Source organism: Diprion similis, chromosome 2, assembly GCF_021155765.1.
Source record: "Diprion similis isolate iyDipSimi1 chromosome 2, iyDipSimi1.1, whole genome shotgun sequence".
Lineage (NCBI taxonomy): Eukaryota > Metazoa > Arthropoda > Insecta > Hymenoptera > Diprionidae > Diprion > Diprion similis.
The window spans coordinates 8,692,676-8,719,549 of NC_060106.1; the positions used below are offsets into that span (position 1 = coordinate 8,692,676).

The 26,874-nt window shown below is 42.8% G+C and overlaps 1 protein-coding gene across 3 annotated transcripts in view; it reads right to left on the minus strand.

The window, feature by feature from the left end:
- The window catches only part of LOC124411484, a 61,312-nt gene that overhangs the window by 17,564 nt on the left and 16,874 nt on the right, over nt 1-26,874 (minus strand). For all 3 annotated transcript variants that reach the window (XM_046890626.1, XM_046890616.1, XM_046890635.1), the window contains exons 2-3: nt 20,638-20,902; nt 9,161-9,356 (exon numbers count right to left, since the gene is read on the minus strand). In XM_046890626.1, the coding sequence (XP_046746582.1) occupies nt 9,161-9,356; nt 20,638-20,850 (409 nt within the window). In that variant the 5' untranslated portion in view covers nt 20,851-20,902. The remainder of the gene's footprint in view (nt 1-9,160; nt 9,357-20,637; nt 20,903-26,874) is intronic.

The window sequence follows — 26,874 nt, forward strand, 5'->3', positions numbered from 1 at the left end:
ATCCACGGTACTTGCTGACCGAAAAATGTTTATTAGTAAATTCAATCGCAAGGTATATATACGCAAGGCACCGATTTGACTCATTGGAGGATGAAATGAGTTTGTGAGCATATATAGCGTTATTATCTCACTCCGTATTACAAGACCTTGCATCGGTTGAACTTCAGCTCATATTTTCCAGCCAGTTTTTACGATAATCGTCATCCACCATGGCCGCTGGATGACAACAATACACCGTTTTCTCTGTCTCTCCAAAGAGCAATTTTTCCGATAACACTTTCTGAGCTGAACGTGTAATGACTTTGGCCGGATCGAAAAGCAATCCCGGTTACGGATAGTACAAGGCGTACATTTACATGTTATCTTGAAGCAAGTAATCATACGGCTATTCATCAATCACACTACGCGCCACCGCCTCCTTGTCATACTTTCCTGAGGTATTAGCCTACATACGATGCGCGATGTACGCTTGCAGAGCGGTGTAAAATGGTGCGTTTTAATTGTGGAAATCTAGAACTAAGCTGCTCGGGTCGTATATTAGCGGCGCTATAAATCGGATATCGAGCAAGAACTCGCTTGCCGGTATGCATACTTACAGCCGCAGATTTTTCACAAGAGATAAAACATTAAACTTTCTTGTCATGTCTTAGATGCGTACGCGCTTGTGTGTACATATTATAAATATATATATATATATATGTTATAGCGTTAATGACCTAGACGGTGTGAGCTTTCAATTAGGAAACCGCGGTAATTGGCCAACGTCAATTCTCTCACCTGCGACCGACGATAATCTCACCTATCACGCAATCCGTTCACATTGTGCAGTGCACTCCAAGAAAGTAATAAATTTTATCCGTGATTCAGCAAGTTGCCGACAGTGAAGCGAACCATTACTTATATACATACCACCGGGACGAGGGAACAAACCTGTTAATGGCGCTTGCAGCAGCAACAAGGATCGAAAAAGAATAAATAAACAAATAAATAAAATAAGTGTCAAACTGTACCCACAATTGAAATTTATTCGATTCAATTGTCCTCTACCGCTGATAACAGTTTGTTTTTTTTTTGTGTGTTTTCTCATTTTTTTCTTTTACGAAGAAAAGAAACTTCGATCCATTACAGGGATTATTTTGATTAAACCGAGGTAATATTTCATCGAAAAAAATTTATTTGTCCTTATTATAACAAATTGCCGTGAGATCATAACCCGCGATGCGGAAGCGTTTCAATTCAAGACTGTATGGTTATTCATCCATCTCATTTCTTATTGTTCATTGTAGATTGAATAGTATAACACGAATAGAAGTGTGAAAAATAAAAACAAAAATTGAAAATGTCTGGTAAGAAGGGGAAAAAGAGAGAGAGAAAAATAAAAAATAAATAACGCGGTACACGTCGAGTTCGGGCCATGTGAAATAATAATCCAACGTCGGAGATGAGGTAATAGTTTTCTTAATGCCCTGACATAACAATGAGATCACAGCCCACGCAAGAAATTAGCAAATACGCACGGAAACGGTCGAGAGAAGGTGTGCCCAACAGGCAAGGTACATACGCTAAATTATATTTATCACCTGCAAGGAGAAGGCAGGTAGGCCGGTTGGTTTGTACATTTGTTCACGTCGTCTTGCGACCGGTCCCAGTTGTCAAACGAGCCAACGACGCGTAGGTATGTGTTTTTTTTTTTTTTTTTTTCATTACTCTCCACCGAAGAGTGGTCCAGTATCTTCTATATACGCTCGGCTCTGATCTCAGAAGATTACGGGGCGCTGATATCCCCCTGAAATTTATGCAAGTGCGAAATTTAATCCTTGACGTAGGTAAGCTGCAGACAGACCGTGTACGAGTCTTTTGTTTCATGTTTATCGTTACAAATTCTGTTCTCGTATTTTTTTGTCAGTTGGGAAAAGCATCTTGAAGGAAATACTTTCAGACGAACTTGAACCCGGTAATTTTTTTCAAATGTTTTCGAGCGGGCAATTTCTCGAGGAATAAATCGGCGGTTACAACCGACATAAAAGTATTATAGGCCTCAGCTATAGATAGAAATCCTGAAAACAGGTGTGTGGACGTATTTTTTTCATTTCACGAGTCTGATTATGAAACTGATTTTATGGGTCACTGTCGGAATTACGATTGCGCCCGCTAAAGAGAAATTCTTGATAAGTTAGTGACCAAAATGACGGGCTTTAATCAAACAACATGAAAAAGATATGAAGTATCTATAGATTTTTTGATCGAGCGTGTTCCAGATCCTTGATCACGTCGTTGAATCATGGACGTAAAGGCCAGGCCTGAACCATCGAATTCGTAACCGGTGAAAATTACGTAAGAGCTGAGCCATCGGAATCACTGACCTCAATGCCGTGATCGGGAACAGGGTCCGCGCGTACTGAATAACAAGAAGAGTGAAGAACGAAACGAGGCAGTTTGTAACAATACGAGATAGAAGCATGTTCCGAGTTTGATTGATGAGAATATCGTGAGATACTGGCTCGAGGGGGCATCCACCTTAATTCACTTCGCTGCACTTCAGTTAACTTCAATTTGGACAGTGAAAGGCATGAAAAGCTCAACGACGAGCATATCGTCCTGCAGGTTCACGTATATCGAACCAAACCCTCTACCAACCCGTTGCTGAAACGGTGAGTCCAGTCGAGGTGAATAGGCTACACTTCCTTTTTATCCCCGACACGGCTACACCGCGAAAGAAATAAAAATACCTTAGTGTATTCTCAGCGTGCGACTCCCAGAGATAACAGATAATGTAATCTACACGGAGGCAGAGATTATGCATCCTCGAGATTCACGACAGAGATTCCGCGGTGATCTATGGACATCGGGAACGACGTAGCGAAGCTCCGGAGAGGAAAAGAAACAACAATACCATCGCCTAGGCGTCACGGGGAAGGACTGCGTTCACACCAAGTGCCGGTCTTCACCCACGTTGAGGAATTGCTTCGGCGATTTCCTGTGAGCATTGTGGCTCTGCATTCGGCTCGAAGCTTTGAGCAGTCGTATGGGTGCTGTTACGACCGACGAAATACATTCCAATTGAACAATTGTCGTCACATGAGAGTCGAGGGCACGAAGATGAATAGGAGTGATGGATCCATGACGTCAGACTTTCGCCGGATATTTTCGTGGGAGAGAATTAATACCGCGGAGTGACTCAGTTGAACTGGACCGCAGCTTCCGCCATCACTGTAATACGTTGAAGACGGACAGAAGGAAATTCCCTTTGATTTACGTAAGCAGTGGATGTGGAGATACGATCCGACTCTCTGAGGAATATTGTAATCCTCGGGGCGAAGAAAGATAACGTGCCCACATAATGTATACCTTATGTACAGCTACTCTCGAGTAGGTATCGCGTTTTTACCAACGGCAAATGTCATTAGCAAACCTAATTGGCTGGTTGGGTGCAGCACTGCTTCTCCGATGTTTTATATCGTTGAAAAGGAAAAACACGCAAACCGCGCGAAATTCACCCGCCTTCACTCACTTTCGGCCAAGTCACGCACTCTTGCACTGAGGAGAGGCTCCACAACCTTCCGGCGTTGAATTAAATCTTGGAAAGTTTTCCCACACAAACTCAATCTCTGCACATTTATACTGTATTCCAATTGATCCAGGGTACATCAGAGAGATCTTCTCACTTATGATCGCGATCATCAAGAATTGAATACTCTGTTCTCATTCCCAGAAACCTCTGATAATACTCGAAAGTTTTCCAGTTTTTTTCAACGAATATTCTTTGATTCTGTAGAGAGAAGTGGAATTGCATGGTATCGATAACGATGCAGTCGAAACTGGACTATGAATCGACGCTCATGTCACTCCAACGTTATCTGGTCCAATCTACATCCATCCTCAGTTCGCAGGAGGGACTGATCCAACTCTGCATGACTCTGCCTTCTATTCAGACCAGGCATGGTTAGTCATAATCCGTTGGATACAACCCAATGGTCGTCAAATCGATTTGGTGATTGGGACCCTGGTCTTTCAACCAGCTTAGAGCTGTTTCACATCAGAATTGGTGGCAGAGAGCGCAGGTAAACGTCATGTTAAAGTCGCACGTATGTATAATTATCTGGACAGATCTGCGATATCTCAACTGTTATCTTTGGATCCCGATACTTCCTAGTTGTCACATCGAATTAAATTTTCACTATTCGCCGATCCGAGATCTGCCGTCCCCGTCTTGTGAAAGGATAAAAAGTCCTCGACGTGCGGACCGTCGATTCGAGGCATGTTAATTACGGACCGTGGACAGATCAGCATTGTTTCTTCTGAAAAGGTTGTCCTCTGACTTCATCCCGTTCGTACAGGACTAGCGAATCAAAGGTCAGAGGTGTCACGCTGTCGGTTAATCGTGATTCGGCAAAACTACGATGATGCAAAGCGACTGCCATTATCTATTCGCGTGGAGGCAGGCTCAGCCATAAGAATGCTCGCCTATCTTATATGATCTAAGAAATCACGTCAAACTACTGTGAAGCCCACACGCGTGTCGCGCATGACTTGAAGAGTGCATAAGGCAGCAGCAAACCAAATTCCGAGGCTGATAGGAGTGTCTCGATTCGGTTTCATAAGTTTAATTCATGAGCTCACCAACGACCTCTGTCTTGCTATTATGATCACGAGCTTACCCAAGAAGACGTGTGCGTGTGCGTTTAAAACGTGAGTATTTCGCTCGGACTCAGGCTGCCACCGCCTACCGAGGTGCTCGACTATAACTGCAGCGCGGTTTAATGATCGGTCTTTAGAAAGGCGTGTATGGCCTACTGGTCTTAAATAATCATTGATTTAGTTAATAATTTCATTCGACTCGGTAGACCGCCTCGACTTGTTTAATCAATGGGTTTAGCACGATTCAGTAACACAATTAGCGCCGCTGCCTTAACGTGCGAAGGCATCAATGGAATTCAAACCCGGCTTTTATCCCGTTTACAAATGTACTCAATCTACAGTCGACTCTCTCAATAGGGCCGGTCATGGCGGTGTAGAAGAGGATGTTTTTAAGAATTATCATACCTTCACCAACGAGTTCGACGTGAATTTACAGCGCTTTGAACCGAGACTCTCGCAATAGGGTCACCAAAAGTCCAAAAAGCTATGCTATTTTCTTTCAACATTTCACTTTTGTTGCCGGCCCTATTGAGAGAGTATCTGGCACAATTGCGGCTACGCTGTGTTCAACTGGCGTCATGGGGGAAGCTGCTAAGCTCTTATGAGGGGTAGCGGCTGTACTCCAATATTTTTCCTCGATGAATTGAGAATCATTTCCAACAGGTACTTTAAATTAGTGAATCAAGATGCAGACCGTTGATCCCTGAAAATTGTGCCCGTTCATGGATCGAGTAAAATTCAAGGAACTATCCGTTGAACTGAGGTCGAGAAGAATACATATATCTACACTTTCTTCGACCTTTTTCTTTTTATCATCCCCACACAGACGAAGTTCTCTATTTTATACAAACAGCCGGAATACTCGAGTTTGACGTTGAAGTATTCACATCGTAACCAACTCCAGATACAATCGCCGAGGAACTAGGCGAAGAATGGTGGCTGTTCAAGCACCCTCCAGTAGCATAGGCACTCGAGTAAGATCCTCCCAACCCCGATCCCCGACTGTTTTTATCCGCGAAGGTCCTGTCCTCCTTATCCCGGTATATCGAGTGAATGCAAAAATTGCGAAAGGTATGTTTAGCTCGCGTTTTATCAATCCGCTTTGCTTATTTTAATACAGAAATTGCAGAATTGTCAAGCATCCGCAGAGTGTCGTGAGAGAGTGACCTTATGCTTGGCTACACCGCGTGGATTGCCTTAGGCCCCGCTCACAGTGTCCCACTCAGAGGCCTCACCGCACATTTGATAGAGGATCTCAGATCTGACCCAGGTAATTATTATTTGCTGGCTGAATGCACGCGTTCGCCTATGTAACGAGGGCAGGACACTTTCAAGCGCGAGATGGTGTGCTGAAGGAGAGTCCGTATTTCCACAACGTCGCTTCTAAGTCGTGAACAACGTCTGCGAGCCGGGCTCAAAGGTCAGTGTCAGAACTCGTGTTGAACAATGCAAAGTGGATTTACACTTGGTGCGGACAAATGCACGTTGGTATACCTATTTCCATACGACACTCACCTTTCCTGCCCAAGTCGTCGAGAGAACACGACCCCATGACTTGACTGGTATAAACATTAGTTGTGGGTCAACTGTCGATGTGGTAGTAAGAAATGTTTGGAAGCCTTGAACCTTCGCTCAAGCATTTTAAGTTTTTTGGCATTTGGGTTGACGGTGAAGCCTCTTGAATTGAGCGTTGATACTGTGAGTTTAAAACTGATGAGCGTTGATCTTTGCTGATATACTGACTGAAATCTAGATGGCAATGTATTTTATGGCGTCCGGTGATGTGCGCGGATTCTTTTGCTCCCAACATTAAAGTTCGTGTAATCTTTCCAGGCAATCATCTCGGTGGCCGAGCTTTAACGTTTCGTAGTGAAATCACGCTGGGTACCTACCTACCACGATGGAAAAAGAATAGATCGTTGCGAGATCGATCGAAACACGATATCCGTTCCGAAAGAGAATTACACTCATTGATCACATACACGGGTGTAGTACGAAGTCTGCATGTACGCAGGTACATTGTACATACGTGCCATATTAATATCTTGGGAATTCATCAATTTCCGAGTCAGCGAAGCGGATAGAAAGTATAAAACGGCATTTCTGGTCACACTCGAACTCCTCTCGCTGGCCAATAAGATACCAGGTGTACCTACGTGATACGTCAAATACAGGCAAAGAGATTATTCCGAAGCGTGTCTCCGTTTGGCACGCGCCAGTCCTAGCCGCGTCTCTCAATATAGACGTTGCATAATACAGACACCCTTGGAATGCCGCTACTGTCCTGTCGCGATTGATTCATTGCCTGCCTAGTAAAACAGATTAAATTCCTACCGGCTTTGGTCCTGCTACCGATGCGAAATGTGTGAAAGGTGCGTCCATTGGTCTGTGGATATACCGACGGATGGACATTTCGCAGACGCGTTGTCGCGAAATTAAAAGAGACGGATTTCAGCGAAAACATCGTTCTTTTCGTTAATCGGCATTAAAATTTCTTTAGTATTTTCTCAGCTATTGTAAGCAGATGGCAAACTCGAGCCTCCGCTGGAACGAAAAAGGAAGAGAGTGTTAGTGAAAAAAAAAAAAAAAAAAAAACGACGAGCAGGCCAACGGATAAACGCAGAATATACGCTCTATGCAATTGTGCGAATACCTTAGCCAACGGCGGTGATGCTACAAATCCGTTGTCGATATAAATGCAAATTATCTCAACCAACAAGACGGCAGCGGTTGGCCTCGCCTCTTCGGCGATTGAACCTTAAGCTCGTTTTAAACCTGCCTGCTTTTGTCACGCCGTTCTTGTTTCACTGCTGCAAATGTATTGCCAATGGTGTTTTGGAAAATATCTATAAAGCACTATTCACGTTTTTTCAAAGACTGTCAATGACACTGATTTGCAAAGTTTTTCATTTCCATGAAATATCTACGTTAGTTTTTTTGTAAAAATTATCACATCTCTGGCTCTGTTAGCGATAAAAATTTTCATCGTAAATGAAATGTATCCTACACGGATATATTTCTCTACACCAAGATAAAAGTAATGTTTACATAAATCGTTTCGAGTAGAAGAAGTTTTCAACTCTCGATTACTTATCCCAAGCTACGATTAGAAAAAGAAAAAGAAAACTGAATATTGCAAAAAAAATGACTTTTAGAATACCGGTAAATATAGATTTTTTTTTTCTGACACTGTCACAGCTGTATAAACTAAAGTATAAATTGCGCACGTGCAGGTACAGGACTTTACATTCTTCCAAATAGAGATTCCAAGAAATTAGCATACAGAGTCGGTATTTCTACAAGCCGTTGGCCGTTGGGTATTCACGTTTCGCGACTAAGGATTCGCACATAAAGCCCCAACTGACGCCCAGGAATTTCAGTCGCGTTTCTCTGAGCTCTCCGATAAGAAGTAGGTAGGTACCCGGTTAACATTGTGTCAGCATCTCCTGGGCCTTATCGGTGCCGAGGTGAGGTGATAATACGCAAGCTAAGCGGTGCGCTGGATGGCCACCAGCGATAACTTCACGAGCCAGATGCAGCTTCTCGTCCAGAAGAAGATGTATATGTGCGTGTTTATATATATACACACACCAACGCGTTAAGTATAAAACTGGAGGCGGCATTGCGTTGAGAAACGAATCCGATTGCCGATCGCCTTTATGCTCATCATTCAAAGCAGTGATTTCGATCCCTGCAATCAGCGTATAACCGCAAAGAGAAAAGAGGCGCAGATTCACACGGAGTTGTAACGCGACTGTGCCTACCTGCACGAATTGGCTATAAAATATGAACACTCGTAATGCCAGCAGGTCTTGCCACTGCAACAAAGTATACTTTAAGTGTTGTTGCGAGGTTGAGGGCGGGGCTTTGGTGTCATACAAATTTCAGGAGTCAAGTTACGGCTATTACGGCTTGTACTTCGACCCCGAGTGATTCAGTAAGCAGAACAATTTATCGTTGATTATGCCACTCTGTTCTTCGTTTCTTCTTCTCCCTGTTTCTCTCGAAGATTTTTATGTTTGTGAAAATATTGAGTAGGTTTCTCATGGGTACCGTAAAGCAAGACAAGTATTAATGAGAACGGACTTAAACATTAGATAATATCTTTTGTAGGCCTTGTTAATAAATAGAGTTGTTACATTATTCTTATCAGTGAGCTGAACGTATTCAACCTATCTTTGAATTGAAATTGATATTATCAAAAAAAAAATCTTGAAACTTTTGTTATGTTGTATTTATTGCACACGACTTATAGTATTTATGCCTACAGAAGCATATAATAATAAATTACCGAAGGGTTTTGTAGATCGATGTAGTAAAAAAAAAAAAAGACTAGAAAAATTCCAACAATCCTTCCAGAATAATATTGTCGCAAGTTTTCAGTTTCCTAGGAATACGAAAACAGTTAAAAAGAATCCCTGCAAGTACGTCGTTCCCACCGCGACGTGCTTCGCCTGCTGAATGCACGTGCATTCTCATAAACATCAGGTAGATTTGATCGACCAGAATGAAATGAACTTACCAAGGCAAGTTATAGCGTGATCAGCGGGCGGCCGTAGAACGTTGCGAGCCCAAGCAGCCCGGAGTACTTCGAGAGCGCAGGGAGGCCCTCCCACGACGAGCACCCCCGGGGATACGTGGCCCTTATACCGAAGCTGACGCGCTGCGTCGACCAGGGCTGCGTTCCACCAGCACTTGGAGTTCGCTTCCAAGAAGCTCTGCAATGCACAAAAAAGGAAAATAGTTTTACATCAAAACTAGCAGGACACTTTACATTCACGGAATCATTTCTTTTATTGATTACACTGGTTAACAGTGCTTTTGTTACCCTTGATGTTTAGGTGATCTTAGTAAGACCTGATGTCGTCGACCATAGGAGTAAGCGTAGTTTTTTGATATTAGCTCTAGTCATTTATTTTATCGACATTTTCATGTGCGAATTGAAAAAGCAATATTTATATGAAAACAGCTATTTTTTTTTATCAGAAATATTTTGCAAAGGTTGAGAAGAAAGAAAATGTTCTTTGTTCCCCTGATTTTTCTCCTGAATTTTGGTGTTTGAGAATGTAGAATTTAACAACAGAATCATGATTATATTTAGAAACCATTCACCCTTCTTACAATACTGCAATAACATGAAAATTAGAGACAATCTACTATAATGATGATTTTATTCGTAAGTTCTACGTTCTCAAACACTAAAATTCACGGAAAAAATAGGGCTATAAAAAATTCTGTTTTGTTGAGCTGTGTTATTCATCCGGAAATTCCATTGCACGTAAGTCACCATTCTGAGGACAATTCAGTCTGCCAAGCTGCTTGTATGAATATTACATTTACAAGCTTGAAAAATAACGTGTGTTCGCTGCTGGAGATGATTGCTGAAAATGATTTTGCTTACTTACTATGAATGAACGAAGTATTTTGCCAAACGGTGTTTCAAGATCTTGTATTTCGTACTAGTTTTGAATACCTGTGCATCGGAAACTATGTCAGACATTGCAATCAAGCACGTATTCAAGTTAAAACCACAATCTTGAAGAATGAGATCGACAACTGCTTGAATTTTAGATCCTTCGATCTCAGACTACAAAATTAAAAGAAATTCAATCAAACGTACATTAAATACGTTTGGAGCGATATTGCAAAGCTGGTCACAGCTCTCGAATCCCTTTCGAAAAAAATATTTAAGCCTTCGAATCGCGACGACTAGTGACGCACAGTATTTTTCGCCGAAATTCTACAGACAGATACTTTTGCATTAATTTGATTTATTACATTAATCGTCTTTTGTGAAAGAATAAAAGTTAAAATATCTTAAGAAATTATTCCATCATATATTTGTTAAAATATTCTATTCTCGTTTAGGAAAGTAATTCACATCTTGAAAAATATCGAGAGACAAAATACGCCATGAAAATCAAATTACGTGTTCTAAAGCGCCGATGCAGCAGGTTTTAGCCAAAATTGAGAGCCATGAATCACGTTTATATTATTCCAGGCACCGAAACAAATTCTCTAGTTTTTTTTTATTTTGTTCCTTTTTTTCTTCTCTTCTTCTTCGAAATGTCGAAGATATTTTCGCCACACGCCTCGAGGCGGTTACAAAAAGAGACTCAATGAGACGGCCAAGAAGTCTAGCCTGAGTTATCGAATGAAATATGTCGGCGCCAGTAAGTGTTTAGTGCCCGAGGGCGAGGGAGCTTACTTAGCTTCATGAGCCATTCGACTTTCCCTGCGAGATTTTCATCCCCTCGATGTGGGGTGAAGCTCGGCCAGACAATAGACCATAAACGAACGCCCTTCCGTGCAGCCCAGCCTCGATAAAAGTTGTCGATCCCTTGGGCGGGTGGTTCGCTCAAGTAGGCAGTGAATTAGCGAGAATTTCCTATTGATTGCCAGATTTATCGCTATTCTCCGCAACGCGAGCTACCAGTTTTTCACACTCTTCTTTCCATGTTCGCTGGGGAATTATCCAAATTTTTCTCGCACTTGTTAATTCGGAGTCCAGATGTGAGAGCAAATTGCCCAAGATAATTGGAAGGAAATTAGAAGAAATTAGTTTGCAATTCTTGCTGTCTGATTTCCACGGATCTATCACGGTCATTTGAAATTGGCGGAATTTATCGGGAATCGTACCGCCCTGCACGCGTCTGATTAACGACGATGTTGTCGCCTGATCATTCGTCGATGTGCACCATCGATAGGGGATTTGCTACGAGGTGGAATGATCGGGAGAATAGTTAATTGATTTATGGCGGTGTTGTTGCAGAGACAGAGTGCTCGGATTAATTTTCAACTTGTTGATTAAACCTTTGTTTAATTAGCGCGTACACGAGTAACGCGTGACTACGTCACGATCCTGATCAATACGCGACAGCAAGAATTTACCGCGGATTATATCTCACCGACTTTATACGATCCTGGTCAGACATTTCTTATTCCATGGCTCGCACTGAGCGTGGTGGTGGAGAATAAGAAAAAAAATAGGAAATAATAAACACGTGGCTGACTTTTAGCAGCACAGCTGATGAGGTAATCAATATTTTTGATATTTCCGTTAGCAAGCGAGGAATGTTTGCGGTTACTTTTTTTATTTGTATTGTATATTGTTTTAAGTCTTCAGACTCTTCGGTCGAGTTTTAAAAAACTGAAAACATTATATAACGAAGTTGAAACCGTTCCAAAGAAGAGCATTAAAAATATATTCACAGCTGGAATGAAAGATGGAAAAATGAAAAAACCCGGTACCATCAGTAAAGAATTGTTTGAACGGAATTTTTTCTTAAGAAAACAGTCAGCACTTAGAGAATCCTATAAGTCGAGGTCTAAAATGAGTGAATGGAAGTGAGAAGAAAATAATCGAGTGCCTCCTTTAACGTCGGATATGTGCTTTGGAAGAATGTCTGCATATTTTTAACGATTTTGGCTGCCTTTCAAAAATTTCTTTCGAAAAAGTCGTCTTACCAACAGTTCTGCTAGCTCGAATAGACCCTGTGCCTGAATGTGCCTGAACTTCCCTTCTTCTCGCATTCGTTCAAGGCATTTTCAATTCAACGGGCACTTACGTCGCACCGCGGTGGCTCCAGTCAGGCTGTAATTTCGCGTCGGCTGCTATGGACGGGACATTTTTCACCCTAACTCCGAGTGCAAAGTGGGGTTTCCACCTTGCGTGCTTATCGATAAAATGTCTTCGCCGTGGAGCTATTCATACGGCATAAGAGCTACCAAAGCAAATAACTTCTCCAGTGAAAAGCAAATCCTTCGCCGTTTCGGTGGCCTAGAATTAACGAAATCCGTCGAGCTACAGCAGGGAGATGCATTCTAGATCATGCATTCCGAGTCACCTACTCGGATCAGTGACCCGAACCGAAGTAGGAATCTCCGGCTCTGTTCACAGGCACAACACTAAACTCATCGGCATTCTGGTCACGTCGCGTTCGTCTGTTCTAAAATTAAAGCGAGAAAAATATGTACCGATTTCCAAGCAATGAATACTGCAGTGGAGGCATTTTGGTAATACGAAAATATCGGAAGTCGATCTTGCGAGTCGGAATACTCTCTCGGTGGACGATTGAATACGGATTAGCGATTAAACAGCCTTCGAAACTGTGTTAAACTAGACGTTTGGTACGCGGTTAACACTCGTTCTAAGTGTATCGTCTCAGTTGCGGACGGACACGATCACGAGTACAACAAACAGCTTGTAGTAGAATTTCTTTCTGGGCAAATGATCACCGATAATTACTTCAATCTAATTTATTATTGTAAATTGAACGCTTTTGTCCGTTGTTAGTACGTGTAGAAGTTGAATGCAGACGGGCGATTCAAAGGACTAGAGGATAATTATTCCGATCAGCACTTGCTGGTTGAAAAAAAATAAACACCGCGATTTCCAATCGAGATAATATCGCTGCGGTTGTATCCTTTAGTCGCTCGTCTTCTTTGGAAATAATGCGCAGCATTCAGATGGTGAACATCTAAACTCCACGAAGAGACGAAGCTGAAAGCTTTCGGGTTTATTCTTAATAAGAAATACCTACTCACGCGTGCCGTGAATCTATTTCAGTGTATTTTTTATCCACCTCTTTTTTCCTCTACTTTTCGTTTTTCTCACTCGGCGACAGGCGACAGACGCCACGATAGAATAACATGAATATAAAACCGCTTTCATCTGCGTTTTTGCATCCGCGAAGGCTACCCGCACGTTCGGATAACAAGAACGAACCTTTGTTCCGTCACGTGCCAGACGTGAACAGCTTAGCCTGGAAGATCCTCAACGGTAAACACATTGGATTATGGTTGCATTTCAAAATTTATTGCCAACATTTTTCGCAGACTGCAGAAGTACAGCCATTCGTTCATGTCCGAAGAATACCATGCACAAAAGTGTGAAAACCAAACTCTAATTCAACGAACATCATCTCACACGTGAAAAGTAATGCTGTGTCGTTGAAGTAATTGTAAAATTTCAAACTGCCTCACAGATGTATATATACAAGTGAAGTGAAAAGAGACAAAGTGGTCCTTGTGGAACGGCCGTGATATACAACCCAGCATCAATTTCTTTCCGCCTAATTTCACCAAGCATTGATGCTAATCATCTATCACGAAAACTTCCGTATCTCTATCGACCATCCAAACAATTGGACATCAATTAAGGACCACCACGTGAGTGAATTTAGGAAGAATGAACCGCTGTAGTCCCGTGCTTCATGCTCACTGGAGCGTCGTCACTGCACACCATGGAAAGGCTATTAAAGGCTATTTAACTGGAATACCTGCTCGAGCACTCCACGTCACTTTGCCTTCTCCCAATCAGGCCGAGCATCCCCCTTAACATTTTCAGTTTTTCTCGAGCCTGCTTATGACATAGGGGAGTGGGAACTCCGACCCAAGTTGAACCGCAGGAGGCGATTTCACTTTCCGTTGCGCCTCGCTCAATTTGGCTTGTAACGTTACGAGTGCGCTGTCGAGTCTGCAATTGTACTGCAGCACTGCGTCACGAATGTGTCTTGATGAACCCCGGCTTGCACAGCGATATGAAATATCCTGACTTTCGATCTATCGTCCCGAGGAGATGAGTCTAATTACGAGTAGTTTATACGCATTGTACTGTGGCTTTGCGAGGTCCTGCAGCTCTCGCAACTCCGGTTAGATCTTCTCCTAGGTGCGAAGCAAGTAAATCCTAGAGCTTTATATACGCGGGTTACTTTCCCGAGTGCTTATGGCTAATTTATACAATTAGACGTCCAGTTTAATCGACGCTCGAGGACGTTCTGTGAGTGTTGTTTCATTCGATGAAACATCGGCTGGAGACACGACAATCGGATATTGGCGCCACGGCTGAAGGAAGTTTCCTCTTAAGGAAGACCATGGCCAACGAGTAGGAGACGCGTATGGGAGTAATAATGACCTCTCTAACGGATCCTCTAGAACCGTGAGTAAAACTCGGAGGGACTTTCGGGTCAGGGATGCAGCAACTCTTTCGACTGTCCGCAAAATTGGAAATTCACGAAGTCAAACTCTGTGACATTAGAGTAACTAGTTATGGAAGAGAAGAACTATTTCGCAGATTTTAAATCAGTTTATACAGGTCGCAGTTGTGAAAAAATTTGCATCGCTTTGTCATGAAAATTTCAAGCTTGAGGGTGAGTCAAATACATTTTTGTGAACAGGATGAAGCAAGAACTTCAGAAACATTTCAGTAGTTTTCACTGTTTTTTTTTAGAATTTAAACATTAGCGATAAAAAATGTACGTGAAATAGTCAAATTTCTGTATCTTCTTTTTGCAATTAATCGTGACACCAATCTCAGGCGTTAAAATTTATGGGGGACTGAAATTCAGGTTTCATTTAGAGTGAAATGAAAAAAGAAACTTCTACTATCCCTGCAGTTTGAAGTATCCATTGTCTTCCGCACCTACAACCTAGACTTGGGTTATACTGGTTTAAACAACCTGATATATTTTGTTTTCCACTCTATCCGTGTCAAGAAAATGAGAAAGTTTAAGGAACGGGTTTATCAGGTGTGTCTGAAAAAATGGGAGCATTCATGTCGTGAGACAGTGAAATTAGCCAGAGATTGGACTTTCCTGGCCTCTTCATTGGGTGATCCTCAAAACTCGTTGCGATGGCACTTTTGGAAAGTGAATTCGAGCTTACGCATAAAGATCTGAAATCGCGCAGTGAATCTGGATCGTCGTTATCACATTGGTGAATATTTTCAAAGGTCCGCTTTCCCATGGGATTTGTGTCGTAGGAGTACAAAACGACCCCCGAGTCTAAAAGTAATTATCGAATGTGACACAACAAAATGGCGTGCAGGGAAGTGAGTAAGCCACGCTTAATCTGGCGCTAGCAAGTGAGGATAGTTGTTTCGAAAAAATTTGCATACAAGATCTCGTTCGAGATATTATTATAAGACAGTCAGCGTCCACGTTAACGGTGTGTAATATACGCTTTCACGTAGAAATTGTAACCTAGCCACTTGATTTACTGACGAAGCGGCGAACGGTCATTTCCTTGCCGCGAAGTGATTGATATCGCACAGATATCTGTGACGTCGTAGAGTTCTGTTGCAATTTCCGCAGCTGACGGTTTTCTTTCATTTTCAGTTTTCTCATCCACGCACTATTTATTTTTTTAAAGAATCTATCAGGCGTACAGTCCGGTTGAAAAATTGATAAAACATGAAATTGATTGATTCGAACTGGATTGAAAGACATGATCATAAATTTGAATAGACAAATTAATAAATAAACAATCCCTTCATGAATGAAGCGCCAGTATAGAGATCCATACACGTATGGGGAAATTATTATGAGCTATATTGTTTTTGCATGCAACGTTTTTCGGTCCTGAGCGAAAAGTTCGTCTTAGATGATTTGTGGCACAGAATTTCCCATTTTATGATTAGCATAACTATTTTCATGGCATAACTGCACTATACTTATATATTCTTGTACAATATTTTTCTCTCGTTGCATGGAAAATTATTAACGAACCGTGTGTTTTATGCGCTACTATCGTGATAAAATAAAATAATTGTTTGAAAATTAATGGTAATCATGTTTTTGACTTAAGGCTCGTGGATTACAAATTTTCTTTATCTTACGGAGATAGTGTCGTAATAATATTTACTTTACTCGTTTCAATCCCTATTTTCGAACGCCTTCTTTGCATATTTTTTCTTTTTTATCGTGGCAACACTAAGTGATTTACGCCCCCATTCAAAATTCATTTCGCATTACGTGCTCTATGTCATATTATTCAAACTTTGGATTACCCGGCAATTTTTTAATTTTGATCCGACAATCCAGTTTGTGAAATTACTCCGAGCACCTTGTAAAATATTCAAAGACCTCGAAGGAAAAAATGAAACTGAGAAAAGAAATTCGGAACTGCTACTGTCAACGGTTACCTAAAAATCCACCCCTTAATAAACATTCGCCAGATATGTTTCCGCCCTTATTATACCGAACGTATGGAAGGCTTCGCCCACCGTTCGCCTAGCGTATTGTGAGCATAAATCATGATAACATAATTTATATGCTAATGCGCAAATGGTACCATCGGCACCATCGGTACGTACGGTCGACCCTCTGATGGGGGAGGCGGTTGTAACGCGGCGTTCTATGAGATCGTAAAAGGCAACTTTTCACAGTCTCGTGGAACGCGCAAGCGTGGTTAAGCGTAAGTTATAGGAAATCTTGAAGGGTTATTTTTTCCCTCAAATAAAGGATAAAAAGCAAAGAGGCACACCGTGTATCTGTTAAGCGGATTATGGTCGTAAAACAAGAAGGAAATTTAAGTACGTACACTTGGGAGCTTGGCTCCTCGACTGCACCTGCGTTGAACGGTAGTGATTATATACCCGTCAATTTTCTACGGACGAGTATCGTACACGTCTTGTGTATTCTTTGCCACGAGGATAGAATTTTTGGTGGATTTAATCGGGCGACGCTGATTAATGAAACTTATCACGACCGTAGCTCTTCACACTCTACGTTTTAATCTCCAGTTTCATCTCTGTTTATTAGAACTTCAAAGACCGGCTTTGAGGTACTCGCTGGTTAATATACTAACACCATAGATGGTTAACAGACAATAAAACTAAACTAGCGCCAAGTGAAAGCGCTCTACGCTAGGGACTTAGCAGCGCCTGAGTAGCGGATAAATGGTTCGCGACGCCCAGCGTATCTCGCTATATTCATATATTTTTCCCCGGCTTCTTCGTTGACTCGGATTCACGATTACACCGGAATAAAGAAACAGCTCGATAATCCACTTCAACACTGACGGAGAGTGAGAGAATAATTCAAGATAATCGCTAACTGCGGCAAGCGTTTGCAACCTCCGACGTTGCCCAATCGATTCAGAGAACAATGGACCGTAGATTAATGAAGATTATTAGGCTGATCATGGCGCCGATTTCTACTCGTAAGATTATTCTCTTCTCGGATAAAAATTTTATCCGAATTAGGTAATGAAAAAAGACTGCATTGTGAGTAATTTTTCAATCGTGTTACAGAAGAATTTTCTCTTCATTCTTTTTCCGGATAAAAGTCAAAATGAACATGAAAAATCAAACACACGTTTATTTATGTTTACTGCGTTATTATTTTCTCCTGAGTCCTGCAAGTAATTTGGTGTTTTAAATGAAATTAGAAAATGAAGTTTTATTTTAGTTAGCATGGTGTGTCGTTTTGCATATCCTACGTAAAGAAAACTTGAGCAAGCTGCTTGGGTTGGTGGTGAACAAATCCACAGATCCGGCGGTTGAACCTTCCCACTGATACTTTTCTCACCTCAGCAGAGTTGATTTACGATCTTTTTTAATTCGTGGTAATCAGCAAAAAACTGCAGCAAACGTCCCGACAATGATAAATAATTGCATGTACATTTTTTATACGCCTACGCAAACTCGACCACAGATATCGATCTTACAATAATAGCGCTGCGTGAAAGTGGAACGTCGATAAAATTACTGCGTGGCTGGACTCGGAAAGTTTTTCAAAATCACGGATGATAAAGAATTCAGAACTTGGTATATGAATCGTAATAACGTCGAGCGAGAAACTACATATTCGTTGAAGAGAATTTCTTACTCTTTTTATCATTGCAAAATCAGTTCCGGCTATGCCGAAAGAATCGTGCAAAAATATGGAAATTTAATCAAATGCGCAGCTCCAGTAAGGGCGAGATCTGTATCCCTGTTCAAATCGAGAATATCTCGTCTTGTATCCCCGGAGAAAACGGTAGGGGATGTGCTTTATTCGAGGGTGTGAAATGCAAAGCACGCAAGGATTTTTGCCTTCGTATAAGTAAAATAAGTAAATCATTTACCGCGAGACGTGCCGCAACGCATGGATATAAAAATATTTTCGAATCAAAAGAGATTCGTTACATCGCTGCGATGCGTGTAATATCTTCTCTCAACTCGACTGCATTACACGTCAGACTTATATCACGCGTCGTTTAAATTAGTTTCATTTGTATAGTTTTCAAACGATCCCATTTACCGCGTTACATGCTGTACGCGAATCGCCGTAGCGATTAGTTCCCATGATAACGTTCAATATATAAGGGACAGAAGTAAGTACGCTTTGTCTTTGGAATGGAAGCGATGACACAGTCATTTCCGGTCAATTAACCCTTCGCTAATTAACGTAACGCCGCCGCCGTTACCATTTGTCGTTTCAGCACCCAGCGCGAAAAATTATTAACTGCCCGAATTTCTCTGAATAACACGCCGAGTGCAGTTTTGGCATTGCATATATGTATACCTACTCAACGATAATAATGCGCAATGGAGAATTATCGACAATTCTGATGAATTATTTATTTCTAGACTGGATAAAGCCGAGATGAAATATTTCAGCTACTGGACCGAAACTCGATCCGTGACGCTGCGAGAAAAGTTTTTCCCGGTGAGATCTAACGTCTGGATATGTAGTAATTTGATTTGGCAGACGGTCCCTTGTAGACAGGAAGAGGCTGATGGGCGGAAGGACAGATCGCGGATTGGGAAAAGCCGGGTTATTCTGGAAGATGCGTAGGCGATAGCGTCCTTCTCGTTAGCGCGATATCGATTCGCCGGATATCTGATTGCAGTTCAGCGAAGCAAACCGCACACCCCATGCAATGCGCCATGGGAAAAGCCCCTCTTTCTTCCTTCCTCATACTCTCATGCGTCGAACTGCAGGCTCACTCCCCTTGAACAAACTTTGCTCTCTTGCCTCGAGGCCCGAAGGGGGAATCAACCGTCTGATAACGTTTTATTACATTTGCACAACGTAGCAAGCCGCCCCATCTATTCCGTATTTCGCATCGCCGACCTGGCGAAAGACGGGAATATCATCCCGCGTGACCACCGGAATTCGAGTAGTAGCTGGATCGAAGCTTTTTCGAGGATCCTGAAAGGCAGTGCCGAGCTACAGATCTTCCGTCAAAAGAATCGGAACTTTCTAACTATACACCTTCGATGCCGAGTGATCAACCTGTCGCGAAATTACTCTGGCTCAATTTGAAATGCAAATTTTCCCGCAGACTGGTAATCTCGATCAAGATTAGAGTCAGCCGCAGACGCACTCGCGTGTATCGCCTGTATCGCCTATAACCGAGAAAAAAAAAAAAAAAAATTCTTACCCAGACAAGACTATATGTAGAAACGCGATCTGTGTGTGCGCAGAAAGCTGCGGAGGCAGGTAATTGCTGTCTTTATTGGAGGAAAACATTATCAAGAGATCCTTTCTTACGGCAGAAATAGGTACGCGATACCACAAAGCCACGTAACAAATAACCAAGGAACATAAGCCTAGGTTACGTAACTGAGGGCAGGTGACGGGAATTGGTTTGTGGAATTGAATACAGACGAACCGCTTCAAGGTCGACAAGAGAAGTCGGTTCAGGAATAGGCAATGTAATGATATTGATTGCTCGTCGCTTTTTGTTACTTAATACAGCCAACTTTCATACGAAACAAGTATACGGTTTTAGCCGATGATTTATCTCAGAAATATGTTCACTAGGTCACCAGGTCGAAGACGATAAGGCTTTGTTAAATATTCAGATGCTTAGCCTCGACTTCAAGAGGGGTTGTACTCTCTTCAATCCCGCTCTCGCCTCGAGAGAACTTAAAGATTTTTAACATTGTGCTTCTCTTGCATAGGGGTCAGAATCCAAAGACTGCTCCTCGAGTAAAAGGCACTTGTGAAATTTATCAGTAAAGTCTACAAGCTGAAAATTCAACATGACGCACAAGGATGAGTAGTTTCAGGCGCTCTAAGCAAGGTTAAATCGAAGGGGAATTCATCGCTTCCTAGAGTCACTGTTTCCTGCTCGCATAACCTACGTGGAAATACCACGTCGACGTTATCGAAAGACGTTATCCTCTGTCTATCTCTCGTGTACTTGACCGTCTCACTGCACTCACTGCAATTACCTATAATTTACTACAGATTTGAACCCGTAACTGCGAGTTGGACTTGGACTGACCTGGAACAGATTGTACCCCTTGTCGTACATCCACATTTCGTCGGCCGGATGGTCATTGTGCCTGTCTCTGTGACTCTCGTGATGTGCCGCATTGAGAACTGGAGGTGGTGGTCCCCTGGACAACTGGATTGCAAGACTCCTCTGGAGGAGCAGGAGACACCGCGCCGGTCCTGGACCACCATGAGTCGAACCATCCCCCAGCATCGAGGCCATCCTAGCGCCTCGAGCTAGCGGGTCCAAGGATTAGGTGGCGGCATAATGGGTCCTGGAACAAAAGTCAAATCGGAAATTATAATCGGGAATAGTTGTCGGGACACCGACAAGCCTCTCTAGCAAATCGATTTTCCATCACGAGCCACTCCGACGAGGAGAAAGCTTTCTCGGAAAACTCTGGTAAATCTCTTTATCTTTGGGGAGTGAAGTGAAGTGAAGTCGGTTCCTGCGAGCCATCAGGCGGTGACAGGTTCCACGTTATATTCCATCAAGGCCGTCGCAGCCCCGCCTTGTTCATCATCTAATCGAGTTATCCGCCTGCAGACGGCGGAGTTTCCCTTCCTTGAAGTAAGCGCAAGGATAACCCCGCTAATGGATTCTTTGTCGGGATTATAACCCGCGCGTCACCTCGAGAGCCGCGTTATTTCGATTCGGGACAATCGAGGCATTTCACGAAGACCATTCCGCAATCGACAAACCTTGTGCCTGATCTGTACGACCGGAAGTGTCGCTCTGTCAGCGTGCGGAAAAACGCTTTCCTGTCGACTGACTCACTCGACGACTGGCCGGTGGCGACGGTCAGTGTCCGTGACACTGTGCCGATCGAATTACTCTCCGCAACCTTTTCAAGGCTGCACGCGAATAGCTTAAACATGGCACCTGGACCACGTCGGGTAGTTCGGTTCATGCAACGATAACCAAGCAGCATTTGCGCGAAGCCGATGTACAATTACCGGCATATCCATCATGCAGTCCCGATGGAATACAAGTTCCTTCTCCCTGCTGGGAATGAGGCAATTTCAATGCATTGCGTGCAACTGTTTCATTCCCCGTGACGCGAAACCGAAACCCAGAAATTCGTTTTCACCTCGAAGTGCGACTGGTATCTGGCTCAGTTTCGACTTCAACGAGAAGTTGTACCGACGGTGTAATGATAACATGGACAATGCTGAGTGAGTGCGTGAAGACTTACGCGGGATCGATTATCTCGACGAAACTATGCGGAATGATCGAATTCACTCGCACGATGAGAAGGACGAGCTTCTCCTCGGTCGTCAACCGTCAGGATTATCGCCGGGCACCGCTACGCGTGCCAAATTATGCGAGAACGATCAAAAGAGGGAACAACGCCGCGCCGAAGAACAAGTGGCGAGATAAGAGCTGCATGCACAGGTGAAAAAGTAGGACACCGAACACCCGGAGCGGTGATAAACAGCTCGGCGTGTGTATATCTTGGGAAAGGTGGAGTTCGGTCCACGTTCACACCACGGAGCGAGAACACGGGTCGTATTTTTTCCTCTCCTCGTTAGCTGCTAGTCGTATATAGTGGTTCAGAGATAGAGATAGAGCAGGTTATGCACCTCAGTTTACACCGATTCACGTGTATCTTTAGCAGCACCAGCTACGGCAGAGGAATTACCCGCTTTGGAGACTGACAGATTCGAGTTTGAACCGTATACACAGAAAACCAAACGGAATGACGTGAGTATAATCTCTGATCGTCGATGATGTAATCAGACCGTACAGTTTGGAATTAAATATTCGTTTTTTATACTTACACTGATTCGCGGCCATGGCGTCAGGCAGGCGCTGCCTAATGAGAAGAAAGATGCGTACTTGCCTGACAGCCACGTCAATTAAGTTGTCGAGGCTAGAGATAGCTGGAAGCCGCTAAATGGGATGTGTGAGTTCGCTCGCCGGCCAAAGGTACACACAAGTTCGTACCAGCGAGGGGCATACCGGCCGTAATAAGGTCCCAGGAAAGCAGGAGGAAGGCGAATAGGAAGAAGAAAAGGAAGAAGAAGAAGATTTCCAAATCACTACAACCTCGGTGTGGCTCTTATATTTGGTACGTGTCAATATGACCAGAGTAAATAATAACTCAACTCATAAGCGTCCCTTATAATACATTCTGGTTATTTGTTATCTAGTTTTTCAATACCTTATGTACACAACTGCCATGAGAAAACGGTCTTGACCATGAGACCCTTGTGACGAAACGCAGATCACGGAAAATCGTATCGCTTATTGAACTCGTTTCAACTGCGAATTCATGCAGCGGGTGGGTCAATAAACGGCTGCACAGGTGGTACAATGGATTCAGTGACGTTTTTTTGCCTCTTCCGATACACCCCCCCCCCCCCCCCCCCCCAGACCCCTCAGCTAGCACCCATTTATTAGTGATCGCTAGATGATACCAGACAAAAGCAAGGAGTATAGTTTACGCGTTGCTCGTGGTGTGACGGAAAATTGCGGCGTTGACAATGAATATCTCAATCAAATTGAAACAGAGGAACGTGACGAGTGGACAGTCGTTACTTCTCCGTAGATGGAAGCATGGTGGGTATGCCGGGAGTCGATTGACGATTGTCCTGTCAAATTGGTAGCTGAATATAGGTACATCGGGTTGACGGAAAAAGGAAAAGAAAGAAGAACCGAGTGATTTATAAGCCCCGTGTCTACACGTGGGCACACCATTGTTATTAGCGTAATCTACCATCCTTTACGGCAATCTCGAAAATGACTGGTAGGATTGACCGCGAGCCTTCTAACCCGGTGGGCGTCTTCTAATGCTGAAGGAGTGATTTTTACACGGAGGAAATTCGCTCTGGAGATAAATCAAGCACCTTGCCTCGTAAAACGAACCACAGTGGACTTTTCGAACCAACAGTAAAGCAAACCACAGTTACCTGCGACGTCTCAGATAGGAGATGATAAGCTCTGCGGTGTGTACATTGAGAAATTTCATTTTCCTGGGAAAATCAAAAAGCGACAGAGCAGAGGGTAACGAATGACACATCGTTAGAAGTGACGCTGAGCTTTCAACTAGGAACCATGAGACACAAAGAACGAGTATGCTTGATGTACATGCGGGATGATTTATCGAAAAGTGCGATCTGGGAAGCTGTAATAAGTGACTTGGTCATAGCGGACGCAAGCCAACAGCCTTGTAATGAAAGTCAGAGAGATGCCTGGGTGGTCTCGTACCCTGCACTCCGAGCATCGTTTGTTACCTATGCTTATTTCGCCAGCAGCAAACCATACCTATGTGTACATGTAACGCATCTTAGGGGAAAAATAACGTTGATAATAGTTACAGTCTGGCTGAAGCGACAGCGTGAAACGACGTGGGTTGTCGTTGGAAAGTTAAGTAATGCCTATAGGAGTCCAACGACGAAGATGAACAGGGTAGCATCAACGTTTCAACGCGAGGTAGGCACTGCTGTCAATCGTAAATTCCCTGTTACCTTAGACGATTTTAATCGCTGATGAGAAACGGTTTATAATTAAATGATTTTTAACGGAGACTGTACGCGATTCCTTTCGTTCGTTCCGTCTTGAGATAATATTTTATTGTATGAAGTCAAATTAACTCTATCGTCTCTTTTTTTTTAAACCTTTTTTGACAGAATGTACTTTGGAACATTCTTATAGATTGTATGCAAAACGTGCATAATTTTATAATCGCATAGCTGTGTATTCAACGCACGAATTCAACGGTTAGTGCGATAAACTGCAGTCAATAAAACGTTATACGGGAATAAATATATCCACGGTAAACGTTTTCCATTGCAAGTGATAACTCAACACTTAAATGTATAAATAATAGCCGCAATTTCAAGCCAAGTGCAGCAGCGCTGTGAGAAAGGCTAAACTGCGTGCACTTTGCTTTCAAGGGTGAATTAACCTATCGTTAGCATAACGACGTTCAAGTTATTCTCGTTGAAGTCTCGCGATGGGAATTGAGGGGGAAAAAGGAACGGAAAGAAAATCGTGGTCTGACCATAGATCAGAATATTATCCGCGATCAAGTTTCCCCCACGAGTTTGGTTGAAAATTAATTATCTCAAAGAGAAGACAATTTCTGTGCCACGTTGCACGGACAAGTGCCTTCCTGTGATCATTCCCTGGTTACGACTTCCTCATCGATCAAATAGGTGCATAGACTCGTTGATAAAAATTTCCTTGGGATTCATATAATTTATCTATAATTATAAGCCTTGCTCGGGTATGCTTACAGGTTGTCATTAAACCGTGTTTAATAGTCGATGCGCTGATCTACGTGCGGTGAGACACACGTGAATCCTCTTCATATAGGATGATCCAAAATTTGATGAATCGCAGATTTAGTCCATTATTTAGAATTCTTGGCTCAGATGCATCCGCTGCAATAACGTGATCGAATCTGTTGTTGAAAATTCGTATAAAACTTCTTGATGTTCTCAACGAAAAACTAACAACAAAGCTGTGTCTACAGTTATCGATCAAATTTGAACGGCCTTGTATACCGATATTCACGCGTTGATGATTGTCTCATGCGCACTTAAGGTGCGCATAAGAAGGGGGATAAAATCCTCGTGATTCACGTACAATTTAATATAATACTTGTGCAAGGCGGACACGAAAGAAAAGCGAAATTGCCAATTTATTTTCACTTTCATTATACTGCTAAATTTCCTTGCGTTATTACTCGCGCTTACAAATCGAATTGAAAGTGAATTTTATACGTTAGCAATATGCGACTCGGAAGTTTCTCTTCATAGGGTCACCCTCCAGGCTTCTACGTGTCCGCTGCAACAAACACAAACCTAGAAGTACTTTTTCCTCAAATACCTTTTTCTAATTTCTCAAAACTTTCCGATCATACACAGCGGAATGATGCCAGACGGGAATGCTGATCTTAATTTGATCTCAAACTTTCATGATAGAAACAGACATTCAGAGACCATTTATGACAGACGCAGGCCAGAATCTTTGCACAAAGTCAGAGCACAAGTACGCTTTCCAGTAGTTGACTTGGTCGACACACGATTGCCCCATGGGCCAAGCCACCTCGTCCCCTTTGTCCGGATGCTGCACTGCACCGAGGTGAAAATCTCTCCGACTGTCAGCGAGGTGATTTGTGGCGATCGGTCCAGCACGTTGCACGCCACGTACCTACGACCCTCTACTCGATTCGATGCACAGAGCGAACTGCTCTCAGCAGCTCATATATTATGCGGTTCGAACAATGATCATGGCGACTTGAAATCGTAGATTAGAATTAACAGTACTTTTTGTTCAGACGAGAGTAGGTAGGTACCCAACGACTTGTGAGTCATAACCACGACGTGTCAAAATTATCAACGCGAGATACGCCGACAAGAGAATGGTTCTAGTGGATGCCTACTTTCCAGGAATCATTTTACCCACGTTTAGCATCGCGTTGCTGGAAATAATAATAGAGCAAATCTTACGGTACATTCATCCTCGCCGATCATTCTATAAAACGAGATCCAACTATCCTGTTACCGAAAACTTAGGTGTGTACGTGCCGCGTTACGGATCACGGGTGATCGTCACATGTGCGAAATTAGCGAAGCAGACGATACGTATAATGCCCGGGAAAAAATTCATCGTGGGATGAGCTTGCACCGAGGATGTACAGCGGTGCTCCGTGACTCTGCAGGTGTGGCCTAAAGTCACTTTGTGCGGGTATGCTGCTCGAGAAACTAGCTACAAGATCATCGCCTCGGGCAAATTTATGCTGCATGGATGTAAGGCCGTCCAGGCAGCTTCTCCAGACCAGCGCCCAGGAATCTTGATGGGTACCAACATAGGATGCCGCACCGTCCTGACGACGCTCGTTTGCTTCGTATTATCGTGCGCTGTGGGATCGATTCGTAAGATTTGATTTGCAAAAATCTAATGCAATGTCATTTTTACGGAACCATATTTCAGGTACAAAAAACCATCAATTATGGTTGAAGACAGGCAAAACTCGTGCGCTAGCTGGTGAAGGTACAGTGTTTTTAGCTCAATTGGACGGTCAGGTGTTGTCGAAATCTAAAGTATCTGCATCTGGGAAGCAGGAATCCGTAAATTTTCGAAAATTTATAGTTGATTTAAAACTTCTTTGAGCGGTATTAAAATTTTAAACAGCTTAAAGTCACCTACAGCATTATCAATGATCGTCATATTTGAGAAGCGGTGTAAAAACATAGTCGCTATAAATATTTCCTTTTTATATAAATATCTCAAAAT